Below are 27,686 nucleotides of genomic sequence, written 5' to 3'. Positions count from 1 at the left end.
TTATAAACATTGCGAAGTAAACAAAAAACTTGTCAACAATGGACAGAAATATTTTTTCTCTCTAGAACGACCGACGTTGTGTTAAAATGGACAACGTTTTACGTAATTGCAGGACAATGTCGTAACGACGAAGCCAAAAGCCCTTCGGGAAGAGAGCAATCTATGGAAGCAAGGCTTGTTTTAAGCGCCAAAACGCGAAGGGTGTTCTTTATACAACAATACCGACGCCAAGGTCTCTTGGAGGTCAAGACGTTTTCTTGGTCATGGCAGATATAATTTGCGTTGGGGATTTTGAATACAGACGAAAAGATTTAATAGGTCATGGAGCTTTTGCTGTTGTATTTAAAGGCAGACATCGCGAGGTAAGAACGCAAAAAATATCATGAAAATTTGGCGACATTAGATCATAAGCTAATATACATGTATTTTCGGTTTGGCTTTGCAGTATTTGTGCCCTGTCATTGGAGAATTTACCAGTATATTCGTTAAAGGATAACTTCAATGTGTTATATTTCGCCGAAAATATATAAATCGTAGAAACGGGAAGACTATTAAGTACAACAGGCTTTTTTTGGACAGGATGTGAAATTGAATGACAATTACACAACTTTATTATACAACTCCGATATCGTATTAAAGTTGACACGAATTGTTGGGTCATATGGATTGTTTTTAAATTAATTTTATTATCTCTCCTTTATGTGCGATTATTTCAATCTTCATTTATTAATACAACAACACGCCATAGATGAAATTTAACTTGTGTGTAATTACCACTCGAAAAATCTTCCTAAAATACTCAAAGGGGATAAAAAAAATTACAGAGACGTGATGAATGTGTGGCAATAAAGGTTATAACAAAGAAGAACCTGTCAAAAGCACAGAATCTCTTAACAAAAGAGATTAATATTTTGAAGGTCAGTTCATGTTGTTGTTTTTTATTCAATATCAAACTCTGACCACAGCTGAAAGTTTGACAATAGAGCAATATGTAGTATCACAACATTGATAATATCAACAACACTGAATATTTAATCATCTCCAAAATTAGCGTGTAACATTGCTCCACGCTGGGAACTGCATTGTATATGCACACTAAGGATAGATTTTTGGTTAAAAAGATACAGTAATTAACCTATTCTACATGAAATACCTCATATGCCCAGTTGAGTGGATGTCTGTGCTTTTGAGCTGGTTGTCAACTTCATTTTTGCCATTTCCAGGGACTCAAGCATGAGAATGTTGTCTGTTTATATGATTGCAAGGTAATGGTTTGTAGTTTTAAATAATGCATAAAGCATTTGAACCCTCCAACATCTCTGGACACAGACTGTTATTTTAACATTTCATGAGTGTTAAATTAAATCCTAGTTGATGCCCAATGATTGATTGAGTCAGGCCTTCAATGAACTTGTGCACAATTTTCAAAACACCTGTCTAATAAGTTTCATTTCCATATCTTTAAACCTGTTTTAAATATTTTTTAGGAAACTCCAACACAAGTTAACCTTGTCATGGAGGTAATTTTTCAATGGAGACATACAAAATGTGTGAAAGAATTGACAATAATTACCAATTGCCTGGGTATAGCAATGCTGCATGTCATCGTCTTTTCATCATTATCAAGTCCCTGCACATTGCTATGCCTACCTGCTGTTTTAACTGTGAGTTATAATGCTTACATGCTAAAATTGCTCATTTATTGTAATATATTATTGTAGTATTGCAATGGTGGTGACTTGGCGGATTATCTTCATGGTGAGTATTACTAATGTAACTATCTGTCAGCACCATAATTTACTGTACAAAAAACAATAGCCTCACTGCACCCTGGGATGATTAAATTTCTGGAGATGCATATCTTGATTTATGACTGAAATTTCCCCCAAAGATCGAGCTGGGAAGAATGAAACACAATATATTAATTCTTTTACAGCAAAAGGGACCTTGAGTGAAGACACCATCTGTATTTTCTTAAAACAAATTGGTATGAAAAATCTTATTATATATAGAATTGTTTGAACTATAATTGATTATTTAAACATATTGAATGGTAGTAGGTGGTTGCCAACTACAGTGTATACCTACTCTAAAGTCTAACTTTTTCTAAAGCAATCATTTTTCACTTGCATCCTACAGCTTCTGCAATGAAAATTCTCCAATCAAAAGGCATTGTCCATCGGGATCTAAAACCTCAGAATATCCTACTTAGTCATTCAGGTGTTTCACACCCCAGACCGGCAGACATCAAAATAAAAATTGGTAAGCGTGATGATGCTTGTTGACGTAATTAAAGAGCATATGACGTTTTTCTCTGTTTTCAACATATTACTCCCAGCGTCCCAGTATTACTATATTGGCCAAAATCTTCGAAAAAGCTAGTCTATTTTGGATTTGAATTTTCAGCTGACTTTGGGTTTGCAAGGTTTCTCCATGGTGAGATGATGGCAGCAACTTTGTGTGGATCACCAATGTATATGGTGGGTTTTTGTCATCAGAAAAGACAACCTTTGTTTGTATTATTAATCAGAGTCAAGCCATTGTTTTAATTCATTTTTCAAGGCCCCTGAGGTGATCATGTCAAGAGAATATGATGCAAAAGCTGATCTCTGGAGCATTGGTACAATTATATACCAGTGCCTCACAGGACGTGCTCCCTTTATGGTGGGTACTTCTAAATAAGTGTTCACATCAGTGAGGGCTGGTAAGGGGGGTGGGGGGTGGGAAAGACACCTGCATCTCTCAAGGATTTCAATTTTTTGTTTAATCTCTTCAAATCCAACATGATGATTGGGATTGATCATTGCAAAGTTTTACTAAAGTTAAAGAGTAAAAATTTCATTTAATCTCTAAAATACCTAATCCTAGAATTGTTTTCCTCAAAAAAAATTCTGGTACCACACTGGTTGAAAGTCTTATTTACTGTAGATAGATCATGATAGGTCATGAAAGATGAACTTGTATGAAGAGTTAATCTATAATACAAATGTTTCTTTTTTTTTCACCAAAATCTAAGAGACAGCATTCATAATAAGAGGTATTTTAACAGGCCTCTACTCCGCAAGAACTGAAGAAATATTACCAGAAAAGCAAAACCATTTCACCTGAGTAAGTTTAAAGAAGAGTTTAAAGACTTCATATGATTTCCTTTGCTTGTACAAATTAACACATCTGGTTTGTGTGTCACCTGTTTTGGTTATCCTATGTTGAACTTTCTTTACCCTCATTCACCTGTAGTATCCCCAGTGATACCTCATCTGCCCTTGAAGACTTGCTTCTCTCGATGCTGAAACGAAGTCCGAAGGATAGGATCGAATTCAGTAAGTGGGAGTTAATTTCCTTTATACTGGATAACTCCATCATAATTTCTAATTATCCTTTAGTAAGAATGTATTATTGCCATCAAACTTAGTATTGAAGCCTAATAAATTATCTTTTGAAATCTAGAAGACTTCTTTCGACATCCATTCTTGGCCGGTGCCCTGGTTCGAAAACCATGTAAGTCTATTGGTAATACACGATGAACGTGTGCTTAAGAAAGGATAGGATTGCATTGGAGTTGGTGATGGGAGAAGATAAGTTTATCTTGGTGATGATTTTTTTCATTTCAGCCGCACCAGTTCAAGTGCCGTTGAGGAAACAGTCACCACGTTCAATCCCGTCTTCGCCAGTGGATATCTCACCTGTAAGTGCTGTACGGTCGCCTTCACGTGAATACCACGTGAACGTTTCAAGAAATTGTGTACAGTCACCTTTTCATAACCACGTACTGTGAAACGTGAAAACTCACAAGCTCGTTTCTCGGGAAAATTTTCTAGAGTGCTGCGCGCGATCCTACTGGTGACGTGAGACTGGATATATTTCGTCGGGTAACACCACCATATGATGCTACTCAGTTATCACCCTCGGGATATCAATTCAACCCGCTCATGTCAGGTATAATATGAGATTAAAGACCTGCTAATGGTCCGTGTTATGTTCGGTTATCGTAGTGTAATCGAGTCTCATAATTCTCATCGATGTGATTTGGTAATCTTTAGGCTACGTGACTGGGTGTTCACCTCAAGGTTCAAGGAATATCTCCGGCCAAAACGACGTTTATTCGGAAGAGGTTAGAAAGGATAATAATTGTATTGCGTTTTGTTCATCGCAATTATCGCTACTCTGGTTTGATTAATGAACTGGTCGTAATCACCACACAAATATTACATTCACGACCCAACGTTTCGACACTCCGGTCTAGGGTCTTCATCAAAGGTGATCTGATGTTGTTTGATCATTATGTACTCTCCAAGTTTCATCAGCAGATTTATTTTCATCTCGTGACATTGCTTGTATTAATAATTTTCATAATTTACTGCATTTAGGACTTCGTCATGGTTGAACATCAGACATCTCCTGATCAAAGCGATGGTAAGTGATGTTAGCAATTCAGCGGCAGCCTACGTCGGCAGCCTACGTCGGCAGCTTACGTCGGCAGCTTACGTCGGCAGCTTACGTGGGCAGCTTACGTCGGCAGCTTACGTCGGCATTCGCAGACGTTAGAAAATGCTGGTTTATACTAGCAGAAGTCTTTTTCTTGGCCACAACAGTGTTCTAATTCACCCTACGACAAGTTTAGATCCTCACTGAAACATGTATTAAGCTTTCTGCCTTTACTTCTGGTTCGTCTTGAAACCTTAAAATATAATTTTAGAATTGTTTTTTAATTTCATGATAGGTCAAATCACGTCCAATGCTTCAGACCCGTTGTTCCCAGTTTTCAGCTCTTCGCCAAAGGCCAGCAAATTCCACCGTCCTGAATCACCGCTGGCCACTGGATCTCAGCGAAAAGCTACGTTCATCGTGGGCTCACCTTCATCCGGGTCTCCTTCGTCTTCGCCTCTGTCACGTGGCTTATTTAATCGCTCGCCATCGCGAAATTCGCCATCTCCCAAAGACGACAAAATGGTCCCGCCAAAAAGTTCGCCCTCGAGTAAAACTTCCAGCAGTCAAACGTCGGGTAAAAGTTCCCCTTCTGCGCCTATACCAATTGGCGGATCCAGTCCCCGTGAAACTCCACAAACACGCGACGACGGATACAGTAGGTCAGCGCCCATTATGGTACCACATCCAAGACGGAGTTCATTTTCAAGTAGTTTGAAGACAACGCAAGCCTCTCCAACAAACCCAATGAGCCAATCGCCGAAACCCTCTGTCCCTTCCAAAACGCGTTCACCTTCTGGTGTATCCAATTTTGGCACATCGTCGAATCCCAGACATTCACCGGTGATCACTCCGACCCATTCCCCTAAACAATCACCTGCTGTTTCTCCTGTCCAGCCCCCAAATATGTCACCAATCCTTTCTCCGACTCAATCCCCTAAACAATCACCTGGCTCAACCCCGACCCAATCTCCTAATATTTCACCACTGGTTGCCGTCTTTTCTCCGTATTCTCCGAAGAAAGCCCGAGCTGGGACCGAAGTATCGTTCTCAAGTCTTTTAAACAATTCCCACAAACCGATCGTAAAGACTCGGTCATCTCCGTCGCTCTCGACGACCGGAGCTTGGGCACTGGAGGCGAAGTCAAGACGAATGTCCCCCATTTCGAAATTTGATCTCAAACCGTTGGAAAGTCCTCCTGAAACTACAGGCATGGAGAGTTTCGGCTTTCCATATCGCAGCCCGACTGCGGGTGCATTAGCCCGTGTACAAGGAGGGGCACCCGCCAAACCTTCATTGCTTAAAAATGTCCTAGGCTCGTCTCCTACACCCTCGTATGAAGGGGATGATATGAAACCACTCAAAGGGATTTTCTTTGGTAAGTGACCTTTGTCAATCCGTCATTGAGGAGAGCACCCTAAGATCCTGAGTACATCTACACGCTTAAAAATCGTCATGTTGACGCAAGTTGTTTAAAACAGGAGTGAGCAATGTTTTGCTGCACCCTGTGAACAGTATTGTTTACAATGTTCTTGAACCATCAATACTGCTGCAACTTGTTGGCAATCATGTCAACCGTTGCAACAACATTAATGGTTGAACAAGATTCAACAAGATACAAGATTGATCAATACATGGGGTGCAGCACAACATTGTTCACTGCTGATGCGACAACCTGATCAATTTTTTGCCGTGTAGTGTACATAACGCCCAGTGGGAAGGTATTTTTCTTCCTCAATTTGACGTTACGTCACTGAGTCAAGTGGCGACCAGCATAAAGAAAAAAATTGGTTTTTTGGTACATGCATGTGTTCAACTTTGAACCTTCCTCAAAAACCTCATTCAAACCAAATCTTGAGCAAATATCCCCTGTGTTTTTTTTCCAGCTCAAGGGGTCAGATTTGATGTTACACCAGGTCAACAGCAAACGGTTACAAGCCAAGTGTTGAACACCACAGGAAAGTTAGAAGGGCAAGTGATCGTGGATGTCCCATCTTTGTCCTCTGAGACACTCATGGAGGTATGGGCAGTGAGAAAACTTCAAGATCAAACTATCTAAAATTTTATCTAAATTTCGCACCCTATTTCCCTAAGATTGATATCTCCCACTCAATGAGTTTGAGTGTGAGTGAGCTCTTAAAATACAGGCGTTATAGATTTCTGTACTCTGTTTAAACGGTATAACGTGTGGTTACATGACAACAATTCCTGCCTCTTTTCTTCACAGCGTGATCATATTGAGGGAGTAAGAAAACTTCGCTTATCGCTTTCGTACGCAGACGCCATCATCGATGTTTTACAGACGAAGAGTACTCCGCTAAGAGCGTTGTCAGAATCAATGACCGTAAGACAGGTGTGGAGTTGGGAAATGATTTTGAGATTCGATGCGTTTTATACATTGATTGTACATTTGATTTACAACGATAGATCATTTGAAGTAATTCCTTGACCGTTTAAAATTTCATTTCTAGACCGATTGTTTTAATGGTGAGCAACTGATATTCGTGAACAACGAGTACAGGTAATGAAGGTATTCTAATAGCAACCTCGACCAGAGCGAAAGAGTTTTTATCAGTTTATGATGATGCTCAACTTTCATTTCTGAAGAGGACAACTACCTCGCCTAAATACACGCCCTTCGAAACAGAAATCTGTTTGAGAGATTTTACCACAAAAGCGTCGTTTTAATGAGTTCTTACTGTTATGAATTACTGCCAAGTATTAAGACCTTATTTCGTGTTTTATTTAGGAGACTTTAGATAATTTTCGAAATGATTTAGAAATGCTTATATCTAAAATTACGTCCATTCCCATTTTTTTCAACATATTTTATACAGTTACAGTGGCGTAGCCAGCCCGACGATTTTGTCCCGCTATGTAAATTTCTAGTTATTATATTTATTCATGCCCTTAGAAAACTATTGTTTTCACAGTCAGTGAACACTAAAATATTAGCATAGCGGGGCAAATCGACAGGCTGGCTACGCTACTGTACAAGTTATAATATTGTTTTAACTGTTCTTCACTTTCAGGAAAGCAGAGCAGTTGGCTTTGTGTATTAAAGTGCTTCGTTTGTTAAACTCCATGTTGGTATTTGCAAAAGAAGAAATAAAATATGGCCGTCTGCAGCCTTCAGATACTGTTAAGTCATGTAAGTTTAGTCAGTGTTTGGTCAAGAATGGTGACAAGCAGTTTGCAATGTTAAAGACTTTCTAAATTCCTCGATATTTCAGTGATAAAAGATCTCAATGAGAGGAATCATCAGTGTTTGAATCGCGCCAAACAGATCAACCAGCAGATGTCGATACGTGTCAGAGATCTGGACGCCAGCGTCTTGACGGTAGGTGACATCAAGTATACAGTAAGCTGACGTAGTTGAGAAACTCTTTAAACTAACTTCCTAGCATAGCACGCTAACTTTTTTTAAACTTTGACATTCCAGCTGTCGGCGGATAAACTGATTTATCAACACGCTTTGGAAATGGTAATAAAATTAGGCCTCCAAACCGACCACTGTCGCCTTTCTGTTAACTTACCGTGTCGGTGTTTCATGATTTAAACATTTTGGTTTTTCGTTTTCAGTCGCAGATCGCAGCCCTGGACGAGTTGTTTGGCGACGCGCAGTTGGTAAGTCTTGTGGCTTTATGTTATAACGTGAGTTAGAGCATCAGGCCTAATTTACTACTGTCATATATCACTAATGTATCCATTCTCTTTCCTTCCAGTGTAAGGAACGTTACGAGAAAGCCGTGTTGTTGTTACGAAGTCTGGAAGATGATGCTCGCAGTGAACGGGACAGAGCCTTACTGAATAAATGTATCCTTTAACGCGATTACCTACTTGCAGATTGTCCCAGCTTTAGGTGACGAAATGCCCCACCCTTTAAGGGCAGGTTTCCGCACGCTTTTCTCAGGGACCTCCCACCTCTCGGGAACAGGTTGTCAGAGCTTTTGAGAAGCAGTTTACCTCACAATTTACCTTAACGTAATGTAAACAGATCAAAACGCTCTGAACTTTAGGATATCTGCTTTAGAGAAGCGTATCGCTCAGCCAAAAATTGTTAAATTGTCCTAAGTCAAGTTGACGTGCTTTTTTGTGCGATTCGATTACCATTATGGCATCTTTGAAAGATGCGAGACGTGTCATTGTGCGAAGGTAATAAATTATTTTATATATAGAGAGAGAAAGAGAGGTCTGGTGTTTGCTGGATTTGGTCCAATATTTATCACAGAGTTATTAAAATATATATATATATATATATAGTCGGGGATGGTATGTAATATTTTGTATTATCAATTGTAGTTATTTTTATTATGACAAATTGTACAAAAACATGAAATATATGTAAAGTTAAAAAAAATGCCTCGCATATAAACGTTTAATTTGAAGTGTTTAATTAAGATAATATGTGTGGAAATGCATTAAATTGTTCATTCTAACGGATCTCGATTAATTGATTGATTTTTACTTGAGATCCCCAGTTCCAAACGACAGGTTTGTCTTATAATTTATGACTTCGATAACCTTTTAGATAGATCTTTTAGATAGATCTTTTGGATAGATCTTTTGGATAAATCTTTTGGATAGATCTTTTGGATAGGTCTTTTAGTAGTTTGTCTGCCAAGAATGTATTTTTTTTAAGTTCTTAAAACATACATGCATGAGCGGGCGTTTTTGGGCACAACAAACTACTGCGAGCATCCAAATTTGGAATTTTTGTGTTCATACATTATAAATGTTAGTATGCTTGCATAATTATCCATAAATGAATAAGCCGGTAAACAAAAAAATCAATGAAATATTCAAGGCGTCAGAAGCAATGGATGTAATCCTCGTCTATTTGAAATGAACGTTTATTTTTTGCCTCAATATTTTGCTACGCGTGGTACTGGTCGATTGGGAATAATAACTTGGCATACTAGACGTGGTTTGGTCAATTCTGCAAAGGTAAATGTGACATGCTTCGTTAGATTACTTATATTAGGGATGCGGCCATATTGCATAGTTTTGAAAGCGAACATCTCGAGGTTTTTTTCCTGTCATATAGGTATATATTACTGGTACAATATTAGATTAAATATACTTTGAAACCAGATAATGCACGGTTCATAAAAGCTTGCAATATTAGTATGAAATATACTTGAAAATGGAGAATATAAAATGTGGTTCTAGTCATCTAGTGCATATTTGCCCGGAAAAGGGCCTGCGGAGGAGGTGCGAGGCGAGGGCCTGCGGAGGAGGTAGATTCTAGTGCCCGTGAGCTGCTACAACATACTAAATATATTACATCAAATGTTATATGGTTTGCAGCCCGGCCATGGCATTATTTTCGTTACCATCTGATCTTTCGCCCTCCTGTTTCGAGCTACTAGCCTTCGAACTAGTGTCCATGCTCTCGTTTCTCCTCCGCCTAAATCCCGCCAGGCGGTTACTTAGTGTAAGCGAGAACGTTCGTGATCGTTTCATCTTGTATGACCGGTTCTTCTTAAACTTTGAGACTGCCTGCATTGTCAACGTTGCCGTCCTCATGGACGCATGAGCAGTTTGAACATTACGTAATTTAACCGGTCCTATCTCGGTGAATATATCGTCCTCAGTCCCCTCACTCGAACTCGGCTTACAGTACAGCACACATATGCGGTAGACTTGCAACATGACCACCAAAGCGTTCTTTGCGATCAAAAACAAGAACATATTACTTTCACTGATATCGTATTCAGAGGCCACAAACAAACGCAATATTAAAAAAGGTCCATCCTGAAGCAGCATTGGTGTCAGAAGCTGTATCAAGTCTATATGAGTGTGTATAAAATTTTGCACTGTGCTTTCGAACCGTTTCAAAGCTTTCAAAATCCTCAAAAGAACTCCATCTTTTTTTTTAACGCTGTCGTTTTGCTGTTGGTTTTCTCTACCGTGGGATATAGGCTTTAAGGAGTCCAAATCCATTGTGTTTCGTCGCTCACGTTGCCTTTCGAAAGCCTTCCTCTGCGCTAGTTTGTAAGTGTACAAGGCAGGAGCAACACGGTTTGATTTTTTACCAGTCGTAATTTCGATGTTCGTCTCGCTTTTTTCTCCACGTTCCTTTTCCTTCTCGAGTTTCACTTCCTGGTTTGCTTTGTCCTGTGCAACGCTTTCGACGTTTTGAATCGTAACGGAAAACTGCAGGAGGCTGATCGACCACAGGGCTATGAGCAGGTTTATCATGCTAAATGAAGAGAGATATATCAGTTTCATAATCATAAAAGTACATCATCACTGCTTTAAACCGTTACGTTTTAATCTGAGGCGATGCCAATGTTCAGAGGTCGGTTGTATGAAAGCTGAACAGCGCTATCCACCGGATAGTGATTTTTCTAATCGCTGTAAAACCGGTTAAAGAGAATCCTCAATTTAGAAATTCTAAGGTTAAGGCCAGGTTATGTCGAACAACGGGGAATTTTGGAGCGATTGTAAAAACCACTATTCAGTGGATAGCGTTATCCGGTTTTCATACAACCGAGCCCAGCTGTTGAATTAGCTCTCGGAAGCTTTTGTCCAATTGGATAATGCTTTTCTATGCTTTCTAAAGAACGAAGCTATGCTATTGGTTAAAACAGAAATGTATTGTAAAGTTTAGCCAATGAAAATCATTCTTGCGAGGAGCTGCGACCCTTATTTATCCGCAAGTAAAAATTTACCCTGAAAATTACTGACCCTGAATTAGATAGCACGTCTCGAACTTCGTAAATTTCCGTCAGTTCTACAATGTCAGCGGCGGCAGCAATGTAGATGAGCAACAACTGCGACAGTTGTTCACGTGACATTTGTCCTTTGGGCAGCAACCACCGGCCAATCACGAGCAAAAGAAGAAACGTCTGGTCCAATGCGGACACGACTTTTTCATCATCGGCAAACAGCGTGTTTAGGCCCAAACTTTGAATCTGTAAGATCAAGAGAAACGAAATAATACATCATTGGGATTGTCAAGCAAGTTCGAAGGCACATGAATTGTTTGACACGATAAACATCTCGCGTCTTGTAACAAGTTTGCAAACATGCTAGCAAGAAGTTCTTTCCAACTGCTTGTCACAAGTTTCCTGGAGTATTACACACGAAACTTGTTTAACGACATGTTACAAAATTGTTTTTCAAGATCGTTTTAACTTGGAACATTCTGGTTCTAATGCATCACGACGATACGTCATCTATACTCTTTGGAACAGGAAGTCTGATAAGAGATGCAGTCATGCAGACTCCCTGGAAATGATATCGATAACTATGACCCTTTGAAACTCAAGAGGCAGTAATCTTGTCTGGAGAATGATCGAAGAATAATAATATATGAATCTTCGATTTCAAAATGTTATCATAATCTTCCATGATCTTCCTTGACGTTCCAATTATAACCATCTATACATAATTGCATAGAATCGTCGGAGAGACTTATCCATAAGTTATACCCTTTGTTTTTAAATTTGTAGTTGCTGCATAGTAGCCCTTTTTCGCAACGAAGCGCGTTGCTATTTAAAATCTTAAACGTTCACCTGGTTGCCAATATCTGTCACGTTCGTGGAGCATCTTATGCCAGCATCCCCAGTCGTTTCACTCATCCGTAAGCAACTGCCCAACTGAAGTCGTAAGATTCCAAAACATGGGATTTCTGCCGTAGTAAAGACGAATATACTGGGACAAAACCTGAACGAAGCCGATGGATAATTTTAGAACATGTTGAGAATAAATAAGATGCGTGCAATTGGGTTTTACACGAGGACTTGTCGGGGGTTTAGTTGATATGTACGACTGAATTCACCCATGGCCCATGGCCATGACTTTGACAAAGTTGATATGTTGAGGAACAGTGCAGTTCTGTGATGCATTATCAAAAAACGCATGCATGCATGCAGATATGATTTTTGGCACTTCACTCGATGCAGGAATATTCTAGAGGTTTAAAGGGTCTTAATTTCGAGTGGTATTACAGTATACACACTTCAAATTCAAGCCAGGAACAGTTGATGGAAAAATGAGTCAACTATAGGTCCGAAATATAGTTGACTCATTTTTCCATCAACTGTTCCTGGCTTGAGTCCGAAGTGTGTATAATACCACTCGAAATTAAGACCCTTTAAACCTGTCAGATAGTTTTGTCAACTTATTACATATACAGATATACATATACAGATAGTTTTGTCAACTTATTACATATACAGATATACATATACAGATAGTTTTGTCAACTTATTACATATACAGATATACATATACAGATAGTTTTGTCAACTTATTAGACTGTTCTGAAAGCAATTTCTGAAGGATTGCGATGCATGATTAAGTGCATGATATTATCTAAGATGTACTGAGCTGTCAGTATTCTAAACACCGGTGATTTTGAGCTTTTAAAAATATCGAGAAGCCAAAGAAATGAAATATTTTCTTTGTAAATGTAGTGTGTGCAAACAAGTTGGCTTTTAGGCATTTTCTCGGGCTAATTTTTATGAGATGTTTTCCGAAACATTAAATGTTTGCAAAGAGCTTAAAATTTCTAGTGATCATGACCTTTTATGGTTTGCACCCAATTTTAAATTGAAATATATCAAAACTTTTATTTCAGCAAACACAGATGTCTTGATCTGTTGTTCTAAGGATGGCTAGCCAGTTCAAGATTCAGACTGACGGTAAGAAAGTCATATAACAATTAACGGTGCATGGCCATGGGTTTTTTGGTTACTTGAATTAGGAAAGACAAAACTATACCAGTAATTTTTGGCGAAAGTCAAATCAGGTGTCTCATAATTCAAATACTCTTTGATGCATTCAAAATTATATTAGCTAATAATTTCTATAACATAAGCCTAAATAGAAAAAGTCGAGAGAAAATTTGCAGTACGCTCGCGGCCTTGCATATGCATTTAGATATATCATCCGTAAAACGGGATTGTATATTTAAGATAACATTCACCGTTTGTATAGCTACCTGACCTAGCAGGACGCACGCTGAGTTCTCATTGCCAATATCGTCCTAATAATTGGCACAATTAAAAGTGTTTCGTTATCTTCGTGATCATACGAAATTGCTTCGGAATTTTGATGCGGCATCGGATAGAAAGTAAATGCATGCATGCATATAGCACCCTCTCGCGCTAAATATTATCCGCTTTAAAAGCTTTCAGCTTTAGTGTTCGACTGTTCGTGTTTTCGCACATACGTATCGCCAGGGATACAAGAAGTCTTGAAAATATTTACATAAAATGATTAAGATTTTTAATTAAATTGGTTATTCTTGCAACTAAATAGAAAAATTTCACTTCGTACGTGTTCGTAAATTGCAAAAGGCTTAACGTAAGTCGAAATTTAATTGGAATGGGAAGATTGAATTGTTAAACATATATAAAGAAAAATTTATATCCAGTGTTACTACATGCATGCTGAACGAAATAAAGGACACCTATAAACTGAACTGATACGTGCTCGCGATAGTTTTATCAGCTCCTACAACTTTCTTCGATCCTAGAGGTCCAGTAAAGTCAAAAGATCATCATGCATTGTTCACTCTTATCGATTTAGTGTTATTGCAGATGGAAATTTAGACTATCAACTATAGGTTTATTTATTTACTTTTTACATAAATTTTATTATTCTATTTCTATAATATTTTTTTTTATCATACACATATATGCATGGAAATGAAAACCTGAACTTATATAACGGTACATCTCAATCATCTCCTATACCTGTCCAACAAGTCTAAATATGATTCTTCCGTGTATGAATTCTTTGATAGACATTTTTTTGACAAATATTTGCTATTGCATGTGTACTTTGTGTCCTGTGAGAAATGACAGTTGGTTCCTTCACGAAATGCCATTGTCTTTTAAACAAGAAATTCACGTCCAGGCAACGAATTGACATTCGTTCGAAAATATATATCAATTCAATTCAATATCAATTCTGCCCAATAAATTTGTTACATGATGAGTAATTTATTTATAGAAATTCATTTAAAGTTAAAATCTCAATATACTTTAAATGCATCAACCCCATTAAATAAGGTTCCATCGGCCTATATTCGGCCTACCAGATGTCGTTGTAAAAAATCCCAAATAGATGTTTCCAAAATATAAACATGCGGTGTTTTGTCGACAGCAATCATTAAAGGAGGGATTAAAATGTAAAATTTATTAGAAATGTCTATGTAGAGGGAATATATATACCTTCTTCTTTATTTAAATGTCAACTGTTTAGCGTTTATATAAAACAGAACCTAAGCCTTTTGGAACCGGACAAAATGAAATTTGACCTACTGGAGTTGTTTTGTTTTATAACAAATATTTTCCCTGACGACAATTTTATTTTGTAGTTTACATATTGCTTGCTGTTCAGGCAAAAACATATTTACAATAAGTGATCTCTTCAAAAACTTCGCTTTACATGACAAAAAATTTATCCCAAAGCGTTGCCGTAGGTTTTAATTTCTTTGGGGGCTGTATATGCGTGTATCTCATTGACATTCGCGATATAACAATCGTATCTGAAAAGACTTTTCAAGTAAATGGTCTTTCAACATATATAGAATATTTATGTGTTGCATTGTCTTCATGCTAAATTTCGTCTTTATATAAACAATATTTCAAATGAATTCGGCGTTGCCTGTAGAAATTTATGTACTTTTAAATTCAGTTCACAACTTCACATATACATACGTTCTGTATTTGTAAAGTACCGCATATATGCATTCACGACGGTTCTACCTACCAGTAGTATTCATGCCCTTTTCGATAAACGACCGTAACCAACGTCTCCAACAGCAAGCACGATAAACAATATCCTAAGATATACCAGTATCGCTGATCTTGTGTGACTTGTATCAACCACCACACAGTAATTCCAGTGTGAAATGAAAACAAGAAACGACTAAGTAATGCCGCGATGTAGGTGAATATTCGCTCCATAGAACGGGCTAATTTTTGGCGTTATCGCATCAGTTGAAATCTCCTAATTTTGCCACAAATTTCGACGTCTCCTGTAGCGATATTTTGTCACTCGCTCTGATAAATCTTTGCCCGAAATCTCGAACGGCAAAGCTCGAACGGTCGGAACTCGGAATTCGTTTAAGCTTTATATGCAAAATGCGTGAGGTCATCTCGGCTCATGTTACACCTGCAAATGAATTTCAGTCTCAACAAAGTAAATATTGTCACGCAAACACCTAGACAGTTATATTAAGCGTTGTGTCAACAAATTGCGAACGAAATGATGAAATTTATTTTGTAGCCTTTGTGCACAGTTTGACAGGCAAACAAAACACGTAAAGGAATAAATTGCGAATTCCTATTTGTATGGGTGGAATACCGGTATATCAACGCGTATACTAACAAAATTAATCAAAAGTAATTAAAGATTAATTTCCTAATTAACAACCTTGCAAACTTGCAACGCCTAACCATTATAGTCAAGCGATATCCCTACATATTCCAGTGGTAACATCATTTTCCAGCACCATTGCAAGTTATCCAAGGCCGAGCTCGCTTATCTAAGATCCATTATCCCAGCACAATCCCAACAGATTACAAACTTGGTCTTAATCCCTAACATCAATCCTTAATCCGTAACACTAATCCCATTGTGACTAACATAAAAATTATTACATCCAAAGTCGAGAGTTGGATCTATCAAAAATGGCTAACAAGATCTTAAGAAATTAATTGAGATTTCAAATTTGTATAAAAAATATTGCGAGCTGATTGATCTTGCAATTTCAAAGAAATTTTCAAAATAGAACGCAAGTTTATCGTTTTATTAAAGAAGCAAACTAAATGTTTTCAACCTTAATACAAAGATACTGTTTACAACTACATATTCAGTGCATAATATTCAAGTTGACTCGTTCAAGAGAGATGTAAGAGTGTTATTGATAGCTTTAGTTTTTGATAACTTCATCTCATGCTCGTGCCCAGGTCTTTTCATGCTGAGTAGTAGCTGTGGAGCATGAGGAGAACCAATCAACTGCCGTGAATCTCTTTCACAGCAGGCTCAATCGCTGAACGCAATATCTAAAGGCTCGTTCACACCACACGATGCAACTCGGATCCAATTCACGTGTGATGTATGGAATGTAGTCAGTTATTGATAAAGCAGTACCGCATTGGCTTTCCTTATTTGCTGCCCATATACATTGCAAGTCAACACACTATAAAACATAAATCAGAAGTGATTGGATGCAACAAAATTGGAAAATTTGAAAAATTTGTTGCAAGTTGTATTACAACGTTATAACATTACTTTCAATATTATTATTTATCAATTATTATTAATCAGTATTTTCCGAAATCGGTAAAGGCGATGTTACACGGTGCAATTTTTCTTGCAACTTGCAATGCACTTTTACTTTTAAGAGATGTAAATTAGTGAAGAGCCTTTAAAATGTAAGTGTAAGAAGCGCCATGGAGTGTAATAAAGACAAAAGTTCGGTAGTTGCCAAATTTACATCTCTTAAAAGTTGAATTGCATTGCAAATTGCAAGAAAAATTGCATCGGGTAACGGAGGCATTTGCTAATAATCGTTGGCTCGTTGCCTCCTCACGGCACAGGAAGATGTCGTGACGACTGACGAGCGCTGCCGAAATGAAAGATTGACGCCCACAATTTGCATATTATATGTGTTGACAGGTTCATTTATAACTTCCAGCCGAGAGGGAACTCAAGCATAGGCAAGAATCTATACGACAAAGAGGAATGTCGTTTGTCCTCGTCGACATTATATAAAGGTAAGTCGTAAATACTTTGTATATATATATACTGAGATGCACCATTCTGCTTATGAATGTTTGTAGCTATAACGAACAACCAGTTGTGATTGGTATATCTGAAAATAACTGTTTGCTAAAACGAATACGTTTTGGCGTCGTTGTGTGGCGGTGAATAAGAAGCATGCCAACGCGTATGAACAAGCACAAGCAATTAGTTTCTCGTCTAAAATTTGGCTATCGTTTCCAAGCTTTTGAAAAAGACCTTTAACAAACCGGTGTGATAATACTTTTCCGAATTGCATGTATGAAAGAAGATTTTACAGAATGGGCATTAATGCACATTTGAAAAAGCATTTGGTATATATAGATTTATATAGATTCTAGATTTTTAACAAACCGATGTGATTATACACCTTTTCCAATTGCATATATGAAAGAAGATTTCACAAAATGGGTATAAAATATCGATTCTGTCTATAAGTGATGGGTCCATATTTCCCGTGGGAAAAATGAGGTCTCATTATAAGCTTAAAATTGCGTTGCAAGCATCTGTAAATTTGGGCAGGCTGGGACGAACATCTCAACGCGTGCTGACAACAAGAATGTTTTAATTAAAAGACTGCTTTGGGAGACGACTCAGCGTTCACCTTTTACAGGGAGTATATAACAAAACGCAACACTAAATATTTCTAATAATTGCCTTCATTTTAATCACAAAAGATCAAATAATCACGAATTGAAGCATTCAGTAGGTGGTTGCGTTTTATTAATACACTCTGCAGTTTTTCACCGACGAATTTGCGGTTCTTTTAGGATTCAACCGCTTTGCGATACCGCAGAAAATATCGGTAAAGTGTGATTCCGGCTGTGAAATGAACAAGCCAGTACGCAAGCGGCTCTTTGCTAAAAGAAATGCATGAGAAAGTACAGACGTTTTGCTTGACTTTGAACATTCCGAAAATATTTTTATTGTTTAAATACAAATAGAATTTCATTGAATTCCCAGCTTTTGTATAGTCATTCGCACTTCTTTTATGTGAATTTTTCCCCTAAGAAATACCCTAGTAACTATTGAAATATATCCTGTTAGTGATGGTGCTTAAAAGTTAAACCCGTCTCAAAGTCGAAATACCTCAGGTAAAACTCGTTGAGGCATGCCCTACCGAAGGATTTAATTACAGAAATATTTAGGCTGATTACTTTGGGCAAGTAGCCAGTTTTTAAAAGCTTCTAGCTTAAAGCATCAACTGACAAAAGAACTGCAGGGATTCTCCTAAAAATTGTTAGAAAAAAATTAAAAATGGGACACAGATTTTGCATTGCAAAATCGGTAGCAACTTATTAGGGACAATACGGTGAATACGTGGCGCTTTTTACACTATTTTTTACCATCCCCCGCTACCCCTGTGACGTTGTAGGACGATTACCAAAACACTCCTCAAAACGAAGAGCCCACATACCTCCTCCCACCATAGATTCTATAGTAAACGCACACTGGATGTGAATCGTCAACGTGACGCGAATTTGCAGTTTTTTAAGACAAATAAATTCAATTCTATACAAGAAAATTTTGTGAATATAGGCTCCAAAGTGTGCCACACTTTAGTAATTAACGTGATGCGGCAACGCGACACGAATTTTCAGTTTTCAGAATCATATAAATTAAATGGACCTTTTCGGTAATACGTCACAACATTATCGCTTTAAATTTCGAACCACCTTAAATGAGATGGATTTCAAGTTTTGCACTGAAATCCATTTCATTTTAATGTGGTTCTAAATTTAAAACGTTGTGATGTTAAAATCTTGTGACGCAATTACCGAAAAGGTCTATTCTGAATGCAAAATGGAATCTAACCAATCTATGGGCGCCAAAGCAATCAAAATGCATTATTGTTAAGTAATCTATATGGATATTATGATAGGTTAAAATCTATTTGCTTTTGAGAAGTAAAAAACTAATATATTAATCTGATTCGTCGATATCAAATTGCTGTTTTCCTTAAGGGGAAGTTTCGACTCTGCGGAAAATAAAGATATGGGTTCACAAAGGGTCAAAATTGTAGCTTTGGTCATTGTTGTGGTGGTAGTCATAATAGTGGCGGTGACGTGTGCAGTGGTGCTGACGCAATCCTCCGACTCGACGACGTCACGGAAATCCACGGGCATACAAGGTGCGGTGGCGTCTGATTCCGAAGTCTGCTCGAACATCGGTGCTGACGTGATGCGTGAAAATGGAACGGCTATTGACGCGGCCATAGCAACGCTGATTTGCCTGGGTCTCATTCATCCCCATTCCTCTGGGATTGGGGGCGGGGGCTACATGCTGTTGTACAAGCGCTCTACCAAGAAGGCGACGTACTTGGATTTCCGAGAAACGGCCCCCGGGGCATCTACATCTGATATGTTTGTAAACAAAACCGATGAGAGTAAAAAAGGTGGGTGTGAGAGGGTAAAGGGACAACCACACCCAACCTGACAACAGTGCTGGGGTTTAACAGATAATATTACACGCACGATATGGGCGAACCAAATAACATTAAGGTTGGTTCACTATAGTTGATCAGATTCTGTTTTACACTATGGTTGTTTTCTGTTTTATGCCACAAAAATTTGCGGTCGTTTTCCTTGATAAATAAGCTTTTTGCATGTTGGTCTTCACGGTAATTGGGAAAAAATGGGTCCTTAAGTAAGTCCTAAAAACATGCAGAAGAACACACTCGTCTTTAAAAGCTTTACCTCAAAGGAAGACTGATCTAGCAACATGGTTGTCGCTTGTTTCAGGGAAACTCTCGGTAGCCGTTCCAGGAGAAATACTTGCTATGTATGGTGCTTGGAAAACACAGGGTCGCTTGCCATGGAAGCGCCTTTTTCAACCAACGATCGATTTGGCTGAAAATGGATTCAAAATTGACGAACCATTGGCTATTGTAATCAAGAGTACAATGAAAGACATCATTAAGGAAAAAGGTTTTAAGTAGGTTGATGATGACAATTTATTTTCTATCAGTTTTTGATAATGACCACACGAGTAGGGCATTTATTGTTGTTTCTTTTCTCAATTTGACTTCCTCAAAAGAAGTGCGGGTTATAAACAGGGACAAAACTATGGAATGGCTGTCAGAAGATTAAGAAGACAAAGAGTTCATTCAATAATTTTTATAATAATTTTCAACAGTTTTGAAGCAGTTCTGAAATAAAGGTTTACAGAGCACAAACTATCTTGAAATAGAAATTGGCAGCCGTACTATTCTGCTACATTTTTACCAGTGCTTTCTTTTGGGTTGGTATTTCTTGTCTCGTTTGACAGGCCTATGTTTTTTTACTATTCAGGGAGATTTACTTTAACGATGACGGCCAGCCACGATCGGAAGGCGAGACCATAAAAGATCCAATCTTCGCTAAGACACTAAAAGAGCTTTCAGAAGATCCTTTCAGCTTCTACAACGGCACCATTGCCAAAGAAATGGTGAAGGACATTCAAGATCGAGGAGGAATTCTAACAATGGACGATTTGAAGAACTTCACGGCAACTAACAGACGCGTTTTGTCAAGTTTCGTGAATGAGGATACTCTGTATACAACGTCGGCTACTTCAAGTGGATCTACCTTGATTATGATATTAAATATTTTAAAAGGTACTCGTTGAATTCTCTTGCAGGGATTTTGTGCAGAGTTACAGAATGTAGTATATCCTTACTGGACCTCCGGCTATCCGTAATAAATATGTTATCCTGATTTATCCTGACTGATAGAGCTATCCAGTATAAATAAAGTTAGTTAAGTTTAGGTTTCCTTCTGTAGTAACACTGGATTAATAAGACATGATCCTTACTGGACCTCTAGGAAGAACAATTTAGAACTGATAGAGCTATCCAGTATTAATAAAGTTGGTTTAGTTTAGGTTTCCTTCAGTAGTAACACTGGATCAATAAGAGATGATCCTTACTGGACCTCTAGGAAGAACAATTTAGAACTGATAAAGCTATACAGTGTAATAAAAGATAGTTTTGTTTACAAGGTTCCTCCTGTAGTAACACTGGATCAATATGATCCTAATTGGTCCTCTAGGAAGAACAGTTTAGAACTGATAAAGCTATCCAACATAATAAAGTTTGTTTAGTTACTTTAGGTTTCTTACACTGTTGATACATCCGTTTTATATTTAGGATTCAAGTTCACTGCAGACTCTATATCACCCAGCAACGTCATACTAACCTGGCATCGTATCATTGAAGCACTCAAGTTTGGTTACGCATATCGCCCATATCTGGGTGATCCGGAATTTTACCCTGAAGTGGAAAAGGTAAACTGTTACACATCAGTGCCACTTTCTTTCTTTCACTCGTGTCTTAAAGGTAATTAGACACTGCTTGGATCATTAAACAATATCATCTCATTATAAAAGAGTATTTTATTGTATAAAGAGTATTGTATTGTATAGTAAAAGAGTATAGTATAGTATAGTATTGTAACATTGGATCGTAAAACTGGATCGTAACACTCATGAAGAGAAGATAACATATGAACTTCAGTATTTTCGTCTTTTAGAGCATAGATCTTCAGATCAACGCCACGTATGCTGAAGAATTGCGTCAGAAGATATCAAACGACACCACATACAATACCTCGTACTACGGCGGATTTTATGCTAATCCTCAAGATTCTGGTACGACGCATTTGTCTGTGGTTGGGCCTACAGGCGACGCTGTGTCTGTCACCAGTACTCTTGGATACTAGTAAGAGTTCCTCGTGTAGAATAATTGTTGCCCGGTTAGACACTGCAATACTGTGCTTCTAAAGGCCCGATTTTTGCGATTTTTGTGCGATTTTCTTGAACGAGTGAATTTGTTACATATATTAAATGCTTCTGAGGGGGGGGGCATTTCGCGCCAAATCGTTGCTGTTTGCTCACGCCATATATCCAAACTTGTTGTAGTCACTAAAGTAGCCAGTCTTGACTTCTTTTACAGTTTTGGCGCAAAGATTCGCTCATACAAGACGGGGATAGTGTATAACAATCACATGAGCACATTCTCTTTACCAAACATAGCGAAAGTTTATCAACCCAAGTCCTCAAAAGCTAATTACATCGAACCAGGAAAGCGATCGGTGTCTACTGCATGCCCTACGATAGTTGTGGATAAGAATGGGATTGTAAGGATGGTTGTGGGTGGATCAGGAGGTCTAAGGATCACCTCGGGTGTACCTCAGGTGAGGAATTCTTTACATAAGTAAAGAGTCTAGAACGATGCTCGAAAATCTATATTTTGTTCGTTCGCGATTCGCCCTATTAAACCAAAGATCTCTAATAAGTATTTTTACTCCAGGTCATAATGAACAAACTTTGGTTTGGTTTAAGCCTAAATGACTCGATCGATAGACCTCGATTGCATCATCAACTTCATCCGAATAAAGTGTACTACGAGAAAACCTCCCCCTTCGATGTTTCTTCAACGATTATTGATGGCTTACGGGCTCTTGGACATGAAGTGACAGGGTGGACTAAATATTGCGCCATTCAGGGGGTCTACAGGGATGACTTAGGAAATTTATTTGCTAAATCTGATCCCAGAAAAACTGGAGTCGCTGTTGTGTTGTGAGCAAAATACTGTTCGCGACTATGTTTTGTTACTGTAGTTTGTATACTAATGGAACAATGGGAAAATGGTTAGAAATTCCGTTTAGACGAAGAAATGCTGTTATATAGTCTTCCATGTTACATGAAGCAATTGCAGTATTAAAGGACATCAGCAACGAAAATTTTGATTGTTGATCTGTGTTAAACATACCTAAGGAATACTTAATTTCGTATTTTTACTTGCCTATCGCATTTAGTTGTTGAGAAATTTTTCACTGGAATAATATGTATATTGTAAGGTTGGTTTCAACCTACGAACCGGTGGCTCAATGGTTAAGGCTACGTTTTGAACTGTTCAAAAACTGTCTTAAAATGCTAAAAATGGCTTGAAAAGACTAATATCTTTCATTTTAGAGCATATTTTGTTGGTTTTTGGAACAATTAAAAAGTGGTCAAAATTGCCAAAAACGGTAAGTCTTACCCCTTACCATTTTGGTCAATTTTGACGACTTTTTGAACTGTTAAAAAACTATCTTAAAATACTAAAAATTCCTCCCTAAGACTAATATCTTTCATTTTAGAGCACATTTGGTTGGTTTTTGGAACAATGAAAAAGTGGTCCAAATTGGCCAAAATGGTAAGGCTTACCCCTTACAATTTTGACGACTTTTTGAACTATTCAAAAACTGTCTTAAAATGCTAAAAATGCCTTTCTAAGACTAATATCTTTCATTTTAGAGCACATTTGGTTGGTTTTTGGAACAATGAAAAAGTCGTCAAAATTGGCCAAAATGGTAAGGCTTGGTGTTCAGGCTTAGTGTGTTCAAAAACTGTCTTAAAATGCTAAAAAAAACTTCCTGAGACTAATATCTTTCATTTTAGAGCACATTTAACTGGTTTTTGGAACAATGAAAAAGTGGTAAAAATTGGCCAAAATGGTAAGGCTTATTACCCCTTACCATTTTAGGGGTTGTTTACATGAGCCCGGTTACCCGAGATTCAACGAAGCGTGAGAGCACTTTGAGGTATTGAAAGAAGTCTTTATGACACCAAACAAGCACATGCTATTGTTGTGGTGATTATACGACTGCCAGGATCATGTTATCTGCTCATTTCAATACCTCAAAATCATCTCACGCTTCGTTGAATCTCGGGTAACCGGGCTCATGTAAACAGCCCCTTAGTCAATTTTGACCACTTTTTGAACTGTTCAAAAACTGTTTTAAAATGCTAAAAATAGCTTCCTAAGACAAATATCTTCCATTTTAGAGCATATTTGGTTGGTTTTTTGAACAATCAAAAAGTGGTCAAAATTGGCCAAAACGGTAAGTCTTACCCCTTACCATTTTGGTCAATTTTGACCACTTTTTGAACTGTTCAAAAACTGTCTTAAAATGCTAAAAATGGCTTCTTAAGACTAATATCTTTCATTTTAGAGCATATGTGGTTGGGTTTTGGAACGATCAAAAAGTGGTCAAAATTGGCCAAAACAGTAAGTCTTACCCCTTACCATTTTGGTCAATTTTGACCACTTTTTGAACTGTTCAAAAACAGTTTTAAAATTCTAAAAATGGCTTCCTAAGACTAATATCTTTCATTTTAGAGCATATTTGGTTGGTTTTTGGAACGATCAAAAAGTGGTCAAAATTGGCCAAAACGGTAAGTCTTACCCCTTACCATTTTGGTCAATTTTGACCACTTTTTGAACTGTTCAAAAACTGTCTTAAAATGGCTTCCTAAGACTAATATCTTTCATTTTAGAGCATATTTGGTTGGTTTTTGGAACGATCAAAAAGTGGTCAAAATTGGCCAAAACGGTAAGTCTTACTCCTTACCATTTTGGTCAATTTTGACCACTTTTTGAACTGTTCAAAACTGTCTTAAATGCTAAAAATGGCTTCCTAAGACTAATATCTTTCATTTTAGAGCATATGTGGTTGGGTTTGGAACGACATCAAAAGTGGTCAAAATTGGCCAAAACGGTAAGTCTTACCCCTTACCATTTTGGTCAATTTTGACCACTTTTTGAACTGTTCAAAAACTGTCTTAAAATGCTAAAAATGGCTTCTAAGACTAATATCTTTCATTTTAGAGCATATGTTGGTTGGTTTTGGAACGATCAAAAAGTGGTCAAAAATTGGCCAAAACAGTAAAGTCTTACCCCTTACCATTTTGGTCAATTTTGACCACTTTTTGAACTTTCAAAAAACTGTCTTAAAATGCTAAAAATGGCTTCCTAAGACTAATATCTTTCATTTTAGAAGCATATGTGTTGGGTTTTGGAACGATCAAAAAGTGGTCAAAATTGGCCAAACAGTAAGTCTTACCCCTTACCATTTTGGTCAATTTGACCACTTTTTGAACTGTTCAAAAACTGTTTAAAATCTAAAAATGGCTTCCTAAGACTAATATCTTTCATTTTAGAGCATTGTGGTTGGTTTTGGAACGATCAAAAGTGGTCAAATTGGCCAAAACGGTAAGTCTTACCCCTTACCATTTTGGTCAATTTTGACCACTTTTTTAACTGTTCAAAAAACTGTCTTAAAATGGCTTCCTAAGACTAATATCTTTCATTTTAGAGCATATATTGGTTGGTTTTTGGAAAATCAAAAAGTGGTCAAATTGGCCAAACGTAAGTCTTACCCTTACCATTTTGGTCAATTTTGACCACTTTTTGAACTGTTCAAAAACTGTCTTAAAATGCTAAAAATGGCTTTCTAAGACTAATATCTTTCATTTTAGAGCATATGTGGTTGGGTTTTGGAACGATCAAAAAGTGGTCAAAATTGGCCAAAACGGTAAGTCTTACCCCTTACCATTTTGGTCAATTTTGACCACTTTTGAACTGTTCAAAAACTGTCTTAAAATGCTAAAATGGTTCTTAAGACTTAATATCTTTCATTTTAGAGCATATGTCGTTGGGTTTTGGAACGATCAAAAAGTGGTCAAAATTGGCCAAAACAGTAAGTCTTACCCCTTACCATTTTGGTCAATTTTGACCACTTTTTGAACTGTTCAAAACTGTCTTAAAATGCTTCCTAAGACTAATATCTTTCATTTTAGAGCATATGTGGTTGGTTTTTGGAACGATCAAAAAGTGGTCAAAATTGGCCAAAACAGTAAGTCTTACCCCTTACCATTTTGGTCAATTTTGACCACTTTTTGAACTGTTCAAAAACTGTCTTAAAATGGCTTCCTAAGACTAATATCTTTCATTTTAGAGCATAGTTTTGGTTGGTTTTTGGAACGATCAAAAAGTGGTCAAAATTGGCCAAAAACGGTAAGTCTTACCCTTAACCATTTTGGTCAATTTTGACCACTTTTTGAACTTTCAAAAACTTCTTAAAATGCTAAAAATGGCTTTCTAAGACTAATATCTTTCATTTTAGAGCATATGTGTTGGGTTTTGGAACGATCAAAAAGTGGTCAAAATTGGCCAAAACGGTAAGTCTTACCCCTTACCATTTTGGTCAATTTTGACCACTTTTTGAACTGTTCAAAAACTGTCTTAAATGCTAAAATGCTAAAAATCTCTAAGACTAATATCTTTCATTTAGAGCATATGTGGTTTTTTGGAACGATCAAAAAGTGGTCAAAATTGGCCAAACACGTAAGTCTTACCCCTTACCATTTTGGTCAATTTTGACCACTTTTTGAACTGTTCAAAAAACTGTCTTAAAATGCTAAAAATGGCTTCTAAGACTAATATCTTTCATTTTAGAGCATTGTGGTTGGTTTTGGAACGATCAAAAAGTGGTCAAATTGGCCAAAACAGTAAGTCTTACCCCTTACCGTTTTGGTCAATTTTGACCACTTTTTGAACTGTTCAAAAACTGTCTTAAAATGCTAAAAATGGCTTCCTAAGACTAATATCTTTCATTTTAGAGCATATGTGGTTGGTTTTTGGAACGATCAAAAAGTGGTCAAAATTGGCCAAAACGGTAAGTCTTACCCCTTACCATTTTGGTCAATTTTGACCACTTTTTGAACTGTTCAAAAACTGTCTTAAAATGGCTTTCCTAAGACTAATATCTTTCATTTTAGAGCTATTGGTTGGTTTTTGGAACGATCAAAAAGTGGTCAAAATTGGCCAAAACGGTAAGTCTTACCCCTTACCATTTTGGTCAATTTGACCACTTTTTGAACTGTTCAAAAACTGTCTTAAAATGCTAAAAATGGCTTTCTAAGACTAATATCTTTCATTTTAGAGCATATGTGGTTGGGTTTTGGAACGATCAAAAAGTGGTCAAAATTGGCCAAAACGGTAAGTCTTACCCCTTACCATTTTGGTCAATTTTGACCACTTTTTGAACTGTTCAAAAACTTCTTAAAATGCTAAAAATGGCTTCTTAAGACTAATATCTTTCATTTTAGAGCATATGTGGTTGGGTTTTGGAACGATCAAAAAGTGGTCAAAATTGGCCAAAACGGTAAGTCTTACCCCTTACCATTTTGGTCAATTTTGACCACTTTTTGAACTGTTCAAAAACTGTCTTAAAATGGCTTTCCTAAGACTAATATCTTTCATTTTAGAGCATATGGTTGGTTTTGGAACGATCAAAAAGTGGTCAAAATTGGCCAAAACGGTAAGTCTTACCCCTTAACCATTTTGGTCAATTTTGACCACTTTTTGAACTGTTCAAAAACTGTCTTAAAATGGCTTCCTAAGACTAATATCTTTCATTTTAGAGCATATTGGTTGGTTTTGGAACGATCAAAAAGTGGTCAAAATTGGCCAAAACGGTAAGTCTTACCCTTAACCATTTTGGTCAATTTTGACCACTTTTTGAACTGTTCAAAAACTGTCTTAAAATGCTAAAAATGGCTTTCTAAGACTAATATCTTTCATTTTAGAGCATATGTGGTTGGTTTTGGAACGATCAAAAAGTGGTCAAAATTGGCCAAAACGGTAAGTCTTACCCCTTACCATTTTGGTCAATTTTGACCACTTTTTG

At 37.3% G+C, this 27,686-nt stretch overlaps 3 protein-coding genes across 4 annotated transcripts; 2 read left to right on the top strand and 1 right to left on the bottom strand.

The window, feature by feature from the left end:
- Positions 1–20: 20 nt before the first annotated feature.
- Positions 21–8,689, top strand: LOC114520632 (serine/threonine-protein kinase ULK2-like). Its single transcript, XM_028540946.1, has 26 exons — positions 21–362; positions 825–917; positions 1,224–1,265; positions 1,488–1,520; positions 1,722–1,758; positions 1,937–1,987; positions 2,140–2,262; positions 2,407–2,480; positions 2,563–2,664; positions 3,050–3,108; positions 3,238–3,320; positions 3,448–3,498; positions 3,612–3,685; positions 3,819–3,936; positions 4,041–4,111; positions 4,368–4,413; positions 4,721–5,803; positions 6,312–6,445; positions 6,653–6,778; positions 6,897–6,946; positions 7,458–7,576; positions 7,659–7,765; positions 7,868–7,909; positions 8,008–8,052; positions 8,151–8,241; positions 8,423–8,689. Exons 1-26 carry the CDS (start codon positions 264–266, stop codon positions 8,497–8,499), a joined length of 3,030 nt encoding a protein of 1,009 aa, XP_028396747.1. The 5' UTR covers positions 21–263; the 3' UTR covers positions 8,500–8,689.
- Positions 8,690–9,291: 602 nt separating this feature from the next.
- LOC114520540 (glutathione hydrolase 1 proenzyme-like) lies at positions 9,292–23,095 on the top strand. Of its 2 annotated transcripts, none has more exons than XM_028540834.1 (10): positions 9,292–9,372; positions 13,016–13,079; positions 17,090–17,168; positions 19,158–19,588; positions 19,935–20,127; positions 20,484–20,788; positions 21,320–21,456; positions 21,702–21,889; positions 22,124–22,364; positions 22,481–23,095. In XM_028540834.1, the coding sequence occupies exons 4-10, from the start codon at positions 19,189–19,191 to the stop codon at positions 22,751–22,753; spliced, it is 1,737 nt and encodes a 578-aa protein (XP_028396635.1). In that variant the 5' UTR covers positions 9,292–9,372; positions 13,016–13,079; positions 17,090–17,168; positions 19,158–19,188; the 3' UTR covers positions 22,754–23,095. The 2 variants fall into 2 exon arrangements, with proteins under 2 accessions (XP_028396635.1, XP_028396634.1); XM_028540833.1 differs by having other exon boundaries at positions 17,071–17,168.
- On the bottom strand, positions 9,366–15,529 carry LOC114520541 (transmembrane protein 26-like). Its single transcript, XM_028540835.1, has 4 exons — positions 15,157–15,529; positions 11,949–12,099; positions 11,119–11,345; positions 9,366–10,630 (listed from the first exon to the last, which is right to left on the bottom strand). The coding sequence occupies exons 1-4, from the start codon at positions 15,351–15,353 to the stop codon at positions 9,721–9,723; spliced, it is 1,485 nt and encodes a 494-aa protein (XP_028396636.1). The 5' UTR covers positions 15,354–15,529; the 3' UTR covers positions 9,366–9,720.
- Positions 23,096–27,686: the final 4,591 nt, after the last annotated feature.

Source organism: Dendronephthya gigantea, unplaced genomic scaffold (genome assembly GCF_004324835.1).
Source record: "Dendronephthya gigantea isolate DGI-Jeju-01 unplaced genomic scaffold, DenGig_1.0 000016F, whole genome shotgun sequence".
NCBI lineage: Eukaryota > Metazoa > Cnidaria > Anthozoa > Malacalcyonacea > Nephtheidae > Dendronephthya > Dendronephthya gigantea.
The sequence above is the reverse complement of the archived record's forward strand: the minus strand, read 5'-3'. Positions and strand labels throughout refer to the sequence as shown.